Raw genomic sequence first — 13,797 nt, forward strand, 5'->3', positions numbered from 1 at the left:
TGCTGCTTTTCCATGGAGCTGAACACACTGCTATCAGGCTGCTATCAGAAACATTAGAGGAGCTTAACAAAAGGAGGCAATACCTGTGCCCCTGCCCCCGCACCCTCTCTTTCTCTATTTAGCCATACATTTTCAGATGTGAACTCCAGATCTGGTGCTGCATTGGGGATTACTCAAAATAAATGGAACCACAGGTCTGATGGACAAATCAAATGTGATACCGAGGTTGGTTGTTGTACCCAGCATGCATTGCTACCATTAACTTATGGTAAAAAGGCTGAAAGCTCTCACATGCACACAAGCTGTCTGACTCTCAAAATGTCTGGAAAATTGGGTCCCGACTTTTTCTGTAGTTTGTTTTTCCCATAAAACAAACACAGCAGGAGATGGGTCAGATGTGTACATATCCAGAAAAGGGTGGCACCTGGGTGGAGTGTGCAGGAGATGGAACATAACGAATAAATGAAGCTGCAGAAATCATGTTTTCGTCTGAGTCTTCTGCGTGTTTGCCTTCTCTTTCTCATCTGGAGATATTTGCAGTACTTTAACAATTTCCAAAGGGAGCTTTAAGGAAAAGATACGGAAATATCCAGAGGAACTGACACAGACTCTTGTGTTCTCACATAGAGCTCCTCGGAAAAATTAGAGGAAAAAGGCCCAATGTTCAGTGCGTGTCTGAAAGCGGAGACACTCACACGTCTGGTGTAATGTTGTGTGCTAATGTTTGACTATGAGGCCCAGAAACATGAACTACAGCTTTGACCTTTGGCACTGACATTTTCCAAGTGAACGGCCGCTCTCACTGGAGCTGCCTCACATTGACTGAAGGTGTCAATTACGTTGCTTTGGATTTCCTTGAAGTGTTTAGACATCGCTGAATGAGCGGCGAAACATATAGTATGTAGTAGCATATATTAGGTCAAGCACTGCTGGAACAAAGACCTGGTTAATGGGCATGTAAATTATAGATGGCGAGAGATGTGGTTAGAGAGCCGAACAGGAATGTCTTGAGTTACGCACATGCACATTTGAAAGGATATAACAGGGCGCTTGTTACAAATAAAGCAGCGTTAAAGATAAACATAAATGGTGCCCCGCCATATCTTCTACAGATTGTAAATCCAAATAAGAACCCGCCCCTGTAGCGGCCAATTCTATCTCCTATATTGCAATTGTGGTGATTTAGAGCATGTTTTCCTATGAACCCAGTTAATCTGAGTGATGATTATTTGAAGCGGTACCAAATCCATCAAACGCCGTTTAGCCAACAAATGACAAAGCCGCGCTATTAAAATTCAACCGAGAGCGTTCCATAAACTTTCTGACACATTTTAGTGACTTCAGCAGAAAGCTCACCGTGCAGCCGAACATTTGAGCTTTAATGCACGAGACTGCCTCATCCGCGGAGCTGCTTTTTCATTCCATAACAGAAGAGAAGCCCTAACGCTATCAGGCAGGTTTGGAGTTTAGAGGAGGGCCGTTCAGAAGAACCCCTGCCGACTCCCCTTCAAGACTCTTATCTCTTCAAGCACATTTCCTAAAGCCGTCACTTAAATTAATTTTGAAGACGACTGCATTTTAAGGAATAAGATATAAACTTTTCTTCTCTTGGCTGTTCCCCGTGGCTGGTAGACAGCCGCGCGGTGATATCGTAACAATTTGGGTTTTAACTTTGACTGTGTTTGGGTCTTAAACTCTTGCAGCTACAGCTCGAGTGGGGCCGAGTACATACTGCGTATTGTGTGCGGTGTGTGTGTGTTTCACTTTGTATCTTCCTGCGAAATCTCTCAGTGATACAGTTACTACTGCACAAGCAGTTCAGAAATCAGTTGCACTTTCATATAGCACCAGAAAATACATTCACCGAGCACTTTATGAGGAACACACTGAACACAGCCTCACTTGTTTGTGGAAACACTTTGCAAACATTCATTTTTCTGACCTGGTTTTAACACGAAGAGAAAAGTTTCAATCACATGTTCGTCAGGGTTGATATCCAGGCGGTGCAGGGCCACAAACTAATTGTCTGGACACTAAGAAGTGTATAAGTATGTTTGCTTAATTGTGAAACTGAAGGTTGAGGACGTCAGCTGAGTAGCTGTCCTTCATGTGTGGCCCAGGATGGATTAACATTCACGCAAAGTTCTTCAGGATTCAGATGTGACGACTAGAAAAGGAATTGCAAAAGTAAAAGTGTTGAACTCATGCTCATTTTCCTGAAACCAATTTGAGACGACTGTTACTTTCTGACATGGTGCATAATCATGCTGAAAGTAGCCATTAGAAGATGGTAAATTGTGGCCATACAGGGCTGCACATGTTCAGCAACAATCCTCAGATAGACTGTGGCACTTAAATCACAATTGATTGGTATTAAGGGGCCCAAAGTGAGCCAAGAACATTCCCTTCACCATTACAGCAGCAGCAGCAGGAGCCCTGGACTGTTTACAAGAGGCAGGTTGGACCCATGGATTCATGCTGCTTATGCCAAATTCTGACTCTGCCATCTGCGTGCCTCAGCAGAAACACAGACCCAGTCACCAACTGTCCAGTATTAGTGAGTCTGTGTCCTCGGGCTACATCCACACTACTACATTTTTTAACATCCATCGCTGCTGCTGCTACGTTTATGCCTGCGGTCCACTCTACTTTAGAATGGTAAATCCAAAAACACTTACTCGCTAACTAATCGTCGGTCGAAGACAAGAAATCCCTGCTCTTACTCTGCATCATTGCTGTTTCCCCATGTGCACACTGAGATGCTTTATCTCATCACAGAGTGGTTATCAGAGTTACTGCAGCTCCAACCAGTCTGGCCTTGAGTGGTGCAATAAACGGAAAATCCCATCTGTTGCAACCAGTCATGATTCCTCCACACTCGGATGTTTGCTGTGACCATCAGCTGAAGCTCCTGACCTGTTTCAGAGGCTCAGTGAGTATGTGTCCAATGAGACGGCCAAAATGTACATGGATATGTAAATTCAGGACCCCATTGGGTGCTGTTCCCTGATTAAAGCCAAACAACACATGCTCTTAGACAAGAACCAGTAACGGTACAGTTTATTCTAACTCATCTTAATTCACTCCACACAGCAGCTTCTCAGGGACTTCCTTTATAGCCCTGTGTAATGATCCTGTCCAGCAGGCGGAGAGGTAAAAGCTTTTATTATCAAAATACTAATAACTAGATCCGATCCATCTCATTAATCTGTATCTGCGTGTGTATCTGTTTGCAGCCGCTGCTCCTCAGCCGCGTCGGCCTCTTAAAATATCACACATTCCACCGAGCCGAACACGCGATGAACATTTAATTACCGCAGACGGCGAGCCTGCGCAGCCCGATTCCGCAGCACTCGAGGTAGATTTACAGATAACGAAGCCTCGGGCGGGATACGACTTCAAGGTAGACAGCCTGTCAACGTGAGTGGCAAGTGGGGGGGGGTGGAAACCTGGTCGACTGAGGCTGAGGAGGGAGGGGCTGGTAATAAATTATGTGCCTCGAGGCCAAACAATGACTGGTAAATCTTTAGGGTTTTAAAAAAAAAGTATTTTTAGCTTTACTAAAACAGACAGAAAATATCTAGATATTGTTGAAGAGAGAAATGACTACAGTGTTTTTGACTGCTAATGAGATAAAATGCTTTTTTACCTCGATGTGAAATTAAAATCTGTCGTCCTGTAGAGACCAAACAACCATGGATAAGCAGTGGTGTATTAAATCCACATTTTCTGAATAGAAAAAACAATTATCGCTTTCAGCCATGAGATTTCTCTTTGTGATTCACCTTCGCAGACGTTCGGATCAGACTGCGAACATTTGAACACAGACCGTGGCACAGATCTGGATGTCAAAGTAACAACGGTAGTTTATCAGTGCTTTTGGCGGACACCATGATAGTTTGGACAGCTTGCAGGAACCAAAGAGGAGCTTGTCATTTCACCACACAGTCGCAGCGAAAGTGTTTTGCACGTCCCGCTGACTCAGAAATGATCTGTGGGTCCAGAATTAACTGTACTTACCCCTAAAATCCACACGCTGTCGGGGGAAATAAGAATTAAAGCGTGGGATTGCCTCAGTGGTTTACTGCTGCATATACCAATACTAATGATCTCTGGCAGTGGTCCAAACTCTGTCTCGTGTGCGGCTGTTGGATATCGGTCTCATTTTAATCTCAGCATGAAAACTATCACAGAAATACAGCAAACGCTTGAGGAGGAAGTGAAAATGCATGAGGTGTTTTAAGTTGTAGCCTCCCAATGCTGGGAACATTAAAGGAGACATATTAAAGTTCCTAATTTTCATTTGTGTTATTGCTTGAAAGGGTTTACATGTTAGGAAAACTCATCACTTTCCTCAGACTGTCCATTGTTGCAGCTCCTCTTTTTTAGCCTCTGTCTCAAACTCTTGGTTTTCGCCTGGGTCTCTTTACTGAGGCTACACTGTAGTAAGAAAGGTTTACAAAAGATGAAACCTGACAACAGACATCTTTAATATTTCATATTTTAGCAAACACCTTAACCTGCATCCAGCTTTTTTCCTGTTTCATCCTTAATCTCTTTGTCATTACGGAGGGAGGGGACCATCGTGTATGGGTGATAATCAGTGGCTGAGCGAAGAACAGAGCACAAAGATGATTATCATGATTCAGACTGCAATTGTTGCATTCCTGATGAGCTCCGCCACACACACACACACACACACACACACACACACAAGCAACAAACCACGCTGTTGTTTAGTTAGAGTAATGAGGGTGGTGTACGGTAACTGTGTTTCGGCAGGAACTATACATACAGCCCAGAGTGGTGAGAAGGAAGGAAGCAACAAAGAAAGAAAGACTCACTGCTGCCTCGTCCTCCCTGCTGTCGCTGGTGTCCTCACTCTTGTGGTGGCCGGCTGAGGATCGAGTGTCCCTCTTGCGGCTGGCATCCGTCCCCTCCGTCTGTCTCTCTCCATCTGGGCCAAGATGAAAACATAAGACACTGGTAAGAAAGCCAGCACGCACCATCATCTTCACCATTGTCACCATCATCACCATCACCATCATCATTTTAATCATCATTAATAGGATTACTGTCAGTCTGTCATCAACAGCAATGAATACAATTATGAATATCTTCATCCTCATGATCAACAATGATTTCAAGCGATCGCTCACTCTCTTTCCAACCGAATTTCTCTACTTTAATCAAACTGAGTAAAAAGTTTCCACAGACAGGGAGATTGAGCTGGAGGGAAAAATGAAACTAGAAAAGTGAAAGGAGATGAGTCAGAAGAATAAAAACCTGCAGGTGGGAAATGTGAAGCGAGAGGAGTGAAAATAGAAAAAGAAAAGCGGAGGGGGGAGATTGAGAAATAGAGAGACATAAAGAATAGCTTTTCTTGCAGTGAAGTGGAGCTGTTAGGATGCTGTCATGCCACAGATGGATTATGGGACTTTTGCTTCGCAACGATGACAGTTGCAGAGGCCGGGAGAGAACAACCGGAATTTAAATCCACTCATTACGAGTGTGTGCATCTGTGTTTCTGTGTATGTTTTTGCTTGTCCGTCACAGAGCATATGGTCAAAACTGTCATTTCTTCTTGCTGCTAGCAAAACACACACACACACACACACACACACTGTCATGAATGGTCAGACATGAGCACAATCCAGTACAGAGCAGTAACAGGATATTCAACACTTTATGAGACCAAGGTTATTTGGAGTAACAACGACTGAACAGATCTCGTAAAAGCTCTCTACGAGGGTTTCTGCCTCTGCGGGCAGTTAATATATAAAAAGAGTGAATCCATACCCTATTCAATCCAATTTTTTAAATTTCTATTACACTGCATTCGATCCCATTTGGCTGACATGGTTCATGAATGCACTACATTGCCGCAGCTGAGACGAGGCCGCCATAAAAGGTGGCGTCTGTGCCATTGACTGCCCTATAAAAGGCAGGGGGGGGATGGGAGGGAGCGGGGCGGGTGGGGACGCTGTGGTGTCCCAAATGCATTACACTGAAAGTGGTTCATTACTGTCTGGTGAGCAGAGGTGGCTGGAGTATGCGCACGTGCATACAGCCGCACACTCAACGCCGTGCGCACACACCCACACACTCACGCATGAGGGGATGGATTGTGATTAAAAGACAGAATGGGCAGAACGGGTGGCTATAAAGCATAATGAGTACTAATGGTTTTCCAATATGTCCCCTTAACAATGAGTCTGAGTGGGCTGAATTAGATGGGGGGGCTCTGGGGTAAGTGGTGCACGTGTGTGTGTCAAGGAGAGGAGAACAGGCAGATAGGTGCACGTGTGCATGTTCACTTATCATTCATGTGCAGATACAGAGCGAGAGAGAGAGAGAGAGAGAGAGAGAAAGGCGACAGAGGAAACGCTGTGAAAATCGATCAAAGCCAAAAACACACAAAATGAAAATAAAATGTAGCAGAAGAGAGACGTTTTTGCTCCGAGTCGCTCTGCATCTCATGGAAGTCTCCGGGAAACATAATCTGCGTAGCTGATTTGTTTGCCTCATTTGTTTGGAAATCATCCTCCCGTCTCCCTCTATTCACTTTGCAATTTCCCTGATTCCACACAACTGTAATGAAAATCTGCTTTGATCGGAAAATTCACCTCCTTTTGAAGAATAAATGAAACAGATCACGTTCACATTGCACTCAGCTTTAAACTTCCTCTTTCTCTGATTGTGCACCCGCACATCAGCTGCTTCCAGACATGCCCTGAACTACGGATAGTGTCCTGAAGGTATCTGGAGGGACAGCATGTGAGAACGCAAATGTTGCTCCCTGCATTTTTCTGAACTTTTCTTGTCAGCGCATTTGAAAATGTCTGGAAAATGTCACGGTGAGTGTGTGACGATTCTAACGAGGAGCAGTACACCCTAATGTCAACTTAATTAAAATGAGATTCAAGAGCTTTTTCTAATAAGGGTCAATGCCGGCTGTAAACAAAAACACGGGATTTCGGCAGCAGCATCATGTCCTGCCTCCTGCATGTTCTCTCGACACCACCCATTCACCTGAATGTTTTCCTGCTGCTGCAAACATGTCTGACCCAGAATATCTTCTGCTACATTCCTCACATGTTAAAGGCAAAGTTCATGTCTGAGACGGCTCTAACGTTGAATGGGTTCTGACTCATATCCACTCAGGGCAAAGTGCACTGGGAGAGGTCACCGCGGCTCAAAAGAAAGGAGAAGGTGACAAAAAAAACATAATTCCAGACAAAGGGAGGCGAGGACGCTTTCGGCTGAGCTGCAGGAGCCGTGCTGCGGAAGCCGTCAGCTCGCGGTCCGACTTGACACGGAAAGTCTGAGCGCGGCCTCTGGGGTCTGTGAAAGCACCAGCAGATCAAAGTGCGAACACCAGAGAGTCGCTGTGCTGAACTCCGTCTCACTTCGAGTCTCACTTTCCTTCCATTGTTCAGCCAAAAATAGCAGGACCTCTGAGTTTTTGATCTTACAACTGTTTCAAAAAGTGCCTTTGTCAAAGGCTCGAACTGAAGATTTTAGCGGCTTTGTCAAAATGTCTCTGAATCTTCAGGATGCAGTCGTATGTTAAATTCACAAACAACGAACATCCCAACAATAAATGACAGTGTAAACAGACCGATGATAAATTACATGAAAATGGAAAATAAATAGTAAATTCACTCCTCGCCTTTTTATTCATCTTGAGCTTCATTATGCCGTGTATTTCCACCCTTTCCTCTGAGTACACACTGCTTGAGTCACTGCATGAGTCAACTGGCAGCACATCTCGCTCTAACCATTTATTTGAGACTGTTATGAGCAGGCGATGCACCTGGGAGCGAGGTGAGACTCCTCTTTGCCTGCCCTCATTTATATAAGTGTTTACCTTAACTATGAAAGAACATGGCAGAACACAAAAACCTCATCAGTCCGCACTTGGAAATGAAACAAGCGACAGTTTCAAACCTGGAAACGGAGCCGGCGAACCAACCAACCAACCAACGCTAACCTAGCTGGAAATAACCTGTGAGAAATAAATGGTTTCAAAAACACAGAGCATCTTTATGAATCTCAACCTGAGGACAGTGTGCTGTGATTTGCATGTCAAAGCAACACTGAGGCAGTAGAGATGGTTAATCCCCCTCCTTCCCTCCATAATATCTGGAGAAAAAGATTCACAGCATTAGAGCGAGACAAAGAAAATCACCTGTGGAAACATCAGCCAGATGTCAGAAAGCTGCAGATCAACCTTCAGAAGAAAACCTCAACAAAGAATTCACTTTCAAATCATTTCTCTTCCCTTTAACGTCCCTCAAGCGTCGTCTTTTGAGGTCTGACGAGAATCACTTTTTAGCTAAACTTCTTTCCTGAGAAAATAAAAGTTCTTTAGCACTAAAAAGGCTTCTCTGCATTCTGTATATGCAGAGAACTGCGTGTGCAACGTGGAAACAGCTTTCTGATGCTTTTCATATCATAATAGTTGCATTTAAATCACTAGCACTCATTTCAATTTGTGTGGATAAATGTTTGAACATTTTTAAAAAGGACATTTACTGCTAATATATTCTCCGAATAAATTTTGCAACCATCCCAAAGGGAGAATATAATGAGAAATCACTTGTAGTTTGTGTGTGTGTGTGTGTGTGTCTAAATGTACATCAAGTGTGGCCTACATGTGGCTGGTCAGACGGAAAGTTGTGGCGCTGCGTTGGGAATGACTCGTAAATAATAGAAGCAGAGGTTTTATGGACAAATGAAATGGTACCATGATATCAAGAGGTTGGTGGTTTTATCCCACACTGGGACTTTTATTCTACCCAGCATGCATAGCTATAGTTCACTCATGGCTGGACAAGAGGCAGGAAATGACGTATGAGTTCCGCTGCGGAGATCACGTCTTTTTGTTTCGCCCAAATCTCGTTGACTTTCCAGGGTGACCTCAGTGTTATGCATGTTTGGTTGTTTTTTTCATCCTGACATATTTGCCTGCAGTATTCTTACATACATTTTACTACAGGTAGGTGGCAGGAATAGTTCCAGGAGAACAGGACTCGGACGGCTCCTCGTAAAAACTCAGGAGAATGTCCGAACTTCAGAGCGAGCTTGAAAAGCTGCTACAGACAACGACACAGCGTCCGCAAGGTGAGCTGCGGAGTGTCGGGAGTCAGTCCTCTGGACTGTGATGGCACTTCCTGGAGCCTCCGTGCCGCCTCTGATGAAGTAATGAGGAGCAGACTGGCAGGTTAATGGAAGCCAATTGACTACGAGCTCCGCCACCAGCAGAACTGCAGGAGGAATACTAATGATTCAGGAGCCTCCTCTCTAATGTTCTGCCTAAACTCTTCATATCCCCCAACCTTAAACAGCAGCACTGTGTTTACTGTGCAGATAAGACAGTGGAGAGCGAGTTCCGTAACCTCCGGAGGACGCAGATAGCGAGTGGCTTTTGGAGCGTTTTTGTAGATTAAGACTGTGACGGAGTATCAAAAGCCATAAAAAACATCTTGTCATCTTATCCGAGGTTGATGTGGGTGGTAGATAAAAAAATGAGATTGGGGAAAACTTTCTTCCAGCTTCCTCGACTTTGGAGCATAGAGAGTAATACGTTCACCTTGCCTGGTTGCCCTTTTAAAACTAATGTTATTCTAAACTCGAAAGCTTTCAACGAACCGAAGCTGTCAGAGCGCTCATCTCCGCCGTATATGCATGTGTGTGTATACGTGTGTATTTCCAGCGAGTTTGTGCGTATATGCATACAATATATATACGCGTGTGCATGTTGAGTGTCTCTGTCTTGTTTCATCTTCGAACAAGACTGACAACAACTGCAGGGTTTCACTGCGAGGCGCCGCTCCTCTGTATGTTAAGTGATAGACAGAATGGTGATACAGCAGAATGCTAATCACAGGAATCAAAGACGCGGAGAACGGCGGCAGCTAAGAGAAATGCAACAGAGGGCAGAGAGAAAAGGTGGAGAGAGAACTGAGGTGGCTAAGTAGGACAAGTTAACACCTATGACAAAGCCCAGTCATCACATATTAACTAAAAATATCTGAAAATAGCTGATGTGTAATGTGTAATAACCCCTGAGGTAAACAGTGGGAGACGAAGGCACACACTGAAATACAGCAGCTCACTGTGGCTTCATCTTTAATGCATCAGATGCATTAAAGATCTGCCTTACTAATAAAAAACTAAATATACAGTAGGAGTATTAGTTAAATTATTATCCAATTATTCTCATCATCGATTATGTTTTCCATAAACCGATCTTGTAAAGCTAAATATCAAAATTGTATGTAAATTCTTTCAGAAGCTTCTATAAATAAGTAATTCAATTAGACCAAATACATCTTAGAGATGCTGGAAACTCCTCCAAGTTTGGCAGATGGGTCCATGGTCACCAAATAACATGTTGTAGTTACAGCAGATTTTCTTTTTAAAGTACTGTTTCTTACCACAAACCCTCACATCTCCCCAAAATAGCCTCCAATGCACTGAGGCCCGGAGCACACCAGGGTCACTGTTATGTTTCGTTAAAGAGTTTTAAATTATAAAGATGTAAGATCTGACATTAGACTTGCTGGAGGAAGCCACGTGAGCGAGGTCTAATGGTCGACGATGCCTGCGTAGACTCCGGAATTCAAATAGAGAACATCTTGTGTCAAGGGGCCTCATTTGTGCAAGAAAACACTCCCACACAGCTGATGTCTCTGACAGCAGGACGGACTGATGGACAGCTTGACGTCATTTACCTCAAATTCTCACAATGCTGTGAGAATACAATTAAAATCAAGGTTTATTTGGCTCGATGATGCATTTCCACCAACTGTGACCACTACAGCTTGGATGGACAGTGTCGTGTTCTGCTGTCACAGCTCCCAGGTGTGATGAGCCGTACGCAGGCGTGTGCCCTTCAGCAAACCACTGTTGCACCGAGCTCTCATACTCCTCACTGTTAGCTCGAGTTCAGCCGCCCGACCCTGACTTTACTCACTGCCAGGGTGCCGTTGCCTGCGTTACCGCAGCTGATTACATTTTTTTTCGCTCTCTCTCTTTTTACGGCGCTGAAAATCCTCGCAGGCCATCTGTTTCTGAGATGCTGGAAAAACATACGTCAATCAAGTGGCTCAGCTTTTTGCGTCACGCCCGTTTTTCTTATGTGTGGTTTAACAGCAAATTAACCTCTCGACCTCGTCTCCATAGCGTCGTGCTGTTTGGAGGAGCATGCTTTTTGCATCGCTGCATAACCAAATGAGTGGGGAGAGCATACAACACATGAAAGGAGGAGTAGAAACGATGGATATGCACTGAATATTGTGAGGCGGGAATCGAATGTTGACTCAGGAACGAAGGAAGAACACGCCAACGAGTAACAGGAGGAGTGGAAGAGTGCACAGCAACATGCTCCTGATTAATTATTAACTGGGTTGATCTCCTCTTCTCAGTGAGTAAACTCCAACTCCGTCTCTGTGACGTCAACCGAACATGCAGCTGCATGTTTGGGGAATGCTAAATACACCCCTCGCCTCCTTTTTCCCCCGCCAGGGAAGAAGATTAAAATTGCATAGGACGACAACACAAGAGGCTGCAGTTTTTTAAAAACACAGGAGTGGGAGACGGACTAAGAGATTAAGCGAGAGGGGGGACAGGTTGAAAGAGTGGAAAATGCATGAGGGTCTATGGGGGAGGAGATTAACTTGGAAGTCGACACTGGTGCGGGTGGAGACTGTTAGAGGAGGCCGAGTGGGATGGGAGAGCAGAGGAGGTTTTAACCACCGGGAGAGAGGCTACCCTTCCCCTGCCTGCACACATGTTCACTCATTCAGTCCCTCATTAGTCAGCCAGCCATTCGCTGATCGACTTAGTCATTCACTCATTTCCCCTCTCTGTCCACCCCCTCTCACTGCGATGTATTTTCAATATACTCCACTACTTTTTACAAGCGGAGAGCTTATAAAGTTTTACAAGCCTCATGGCTTTTTTGCTCTGCAGTCAGGCTTGACGTTAAAGACATGGTTGTCACAAGGCAATGGAGAAACTGTCAAACTGATGTGCTGGTATAGTTTTTTAATGGCTCTTTCAGGCCCAACGGCCGAGCATTCATGCATACACACACTCAGGGTGGCACGGCATCAGGGGGGGGCAGCGTAAAGTGTAGCAGACTTCACCGAGGCCACGCTGGCCGAATGGAGATGGCTAATTATAGCAAATAAACTGCACTGATCTGTACCATTAGCCAGGCAGTAACGAAGCAGAGTGGAGGGATGCTGTGACACTGATGAATAGCCCTGGCTCTGAGTGGAGCACTCCCAGGCCTTTAGTTCAGCTCTAACAACACCGACTTCTGAGAGAGGCGAGTGCATTAAGACAAGAGGCATAACAAGCCTTTTTGGAGATGAGATAAATAGAGACGAAGGGACTGCGCCAGAGTGGAGCGAGGGAAGATAGAGGGAGCTCGACGGAGGGAGATGTGGAAAACAGGGCGAGAGAAAGTGTGCTTGTAGGCCTGTGGGTGTGTAGGGCAGAGAGAGACAGAGAGAGATTGTGGAGGTGCTTAATGTGCTGCAATATGGGTCAGGGGCAAAGAGGTCCCACTCTCTTTCTCTCTTTCTCTCTCTCTCTCTCTCTTGTTCTCTCTTTTCTACCCGCTCCTAAAGCTCATGTTATGTTTTGCTCTCCATTAATAGCTCAGTAAAGCCACCACTTAGGAAAATTCAAATAACAACAAAACAAAATGCCTTGGACGGAGACAAACATAAAAATCAGAGCCCCAAGGCCCAGTGCACTTAAAGATTAATAGGCGGCCTGAAAGAAAAATGGAATGACCTTATTGCAGCGTCAGGCTACAAACACACATCTACACTACTATGTTTTTAGCCACCAGAGTTTTAGAGCTGGTAAAATGGAGAAGTTTGGAAACACTGCCGGTCCAGTTTCAGTTTGAAAACTTCGGGGCAGGGTTTCAGTCTGGACAGGCAGAAACAGAGAAGTTTGGAAACAACGGCATGGACATGAACAACCGCTTGCTGATTGGGTCTTTTTGGTCACTATGGTGCCTTGGCTGATTCATCGGGCTGCGATCACATGACCTCCTTCTCGAGGAAGACGACAGCCATCAGCCTCGGCTAGCAGTGTGGAACACATCATGGATAATCAATAACAAGATAATTAAAACTGAGCCGAAAATGCTCGTGCGGACTGAGATCATTTCGGTTTGAAAGCACGATTTTCAATGTTTTTTTTACAAAAACATTTGTAGCCTAAGATGAGTGTCAGGAAGTGTATTGCTTATCTCAAGACCATCCGGGCTCTAGCAAGGTTTCTATTTCTTACTTAAACCTTGAACAAATACGTTATCTGGTCTTGAAGTTTTTATACTCATCGTTTCTTCACGATTGGCAGCTCACCACGCTGATACACTTATGCCCTCTACTCTTGACTGAGCCTGGAATAAATACTTTCAGAGGCTAGTTAGCTGGAAACTCAGGTCATTCTGGACAAAAGCTGTTATAACTCTGTCAATCACCCGTCTAGTTGGTATTTGTCCATCGGCTGTGGAGCAAAACATTCTGTTCCCTCCTCGACCTGCCGGCCAACTCGGCCTGAACCGCCTCTGCTCCTGAGAAGGTCAGACGCGACTCCTCCCGCTGCTTAGCGCCTCCGTGCTCTCCGCTGCCCGTCTAAAAGGGAAACATTTAAATCATGTTCTCCTGACCGGGCTTCCACCAAACAGTCTGTGTCTTCAACAATCGCACATAAAGTGTGTCTGCAGAACATTATGGTGGAAGTGTGATGTTGACCTTTGACCTT

General features: G+C 44.8%; 1 protein-coding gene across 1 annotated transcript in view; it reads right to left on the reverse strand.

Annotated features, from left to right (window-relative positions):
• Positions 1-13,797, reverse strand: part of b4galnt4a (beta-1,4-N-acetyl-galactosaminyl transferase 4a) — a 129,543-nt gene that overhangs the window by 82,045 nt on the left and 33,701 nt on the right. The window contains exon 2 of the mRNA XM_069528359.1: positions 4,845-4,957. Coding sequence (XP_069384460.1) covers positions 4,845-4,957 — 113 coding nt within the window. The remainder of the gene's footprint in view (positions 1-4,844; positions 4,958-13,797) is intronic.

Source organism: Paralichthys olivaceus, chromosome 7 (genome assembly GCF_024713975.1).
Source record: "Paralichthys olivaceus isolate ysfri-2021 chromosome 7, ASM2471397v2, whole genome shotgun sequence".
Classification (NCBI taxonomy): Eukaryota; Metazoa; Chordata; class Actinopteri; order Pleuronectiformes; family Paralichthyidae; genus Paralichthys; species Paralichthys olivaceus.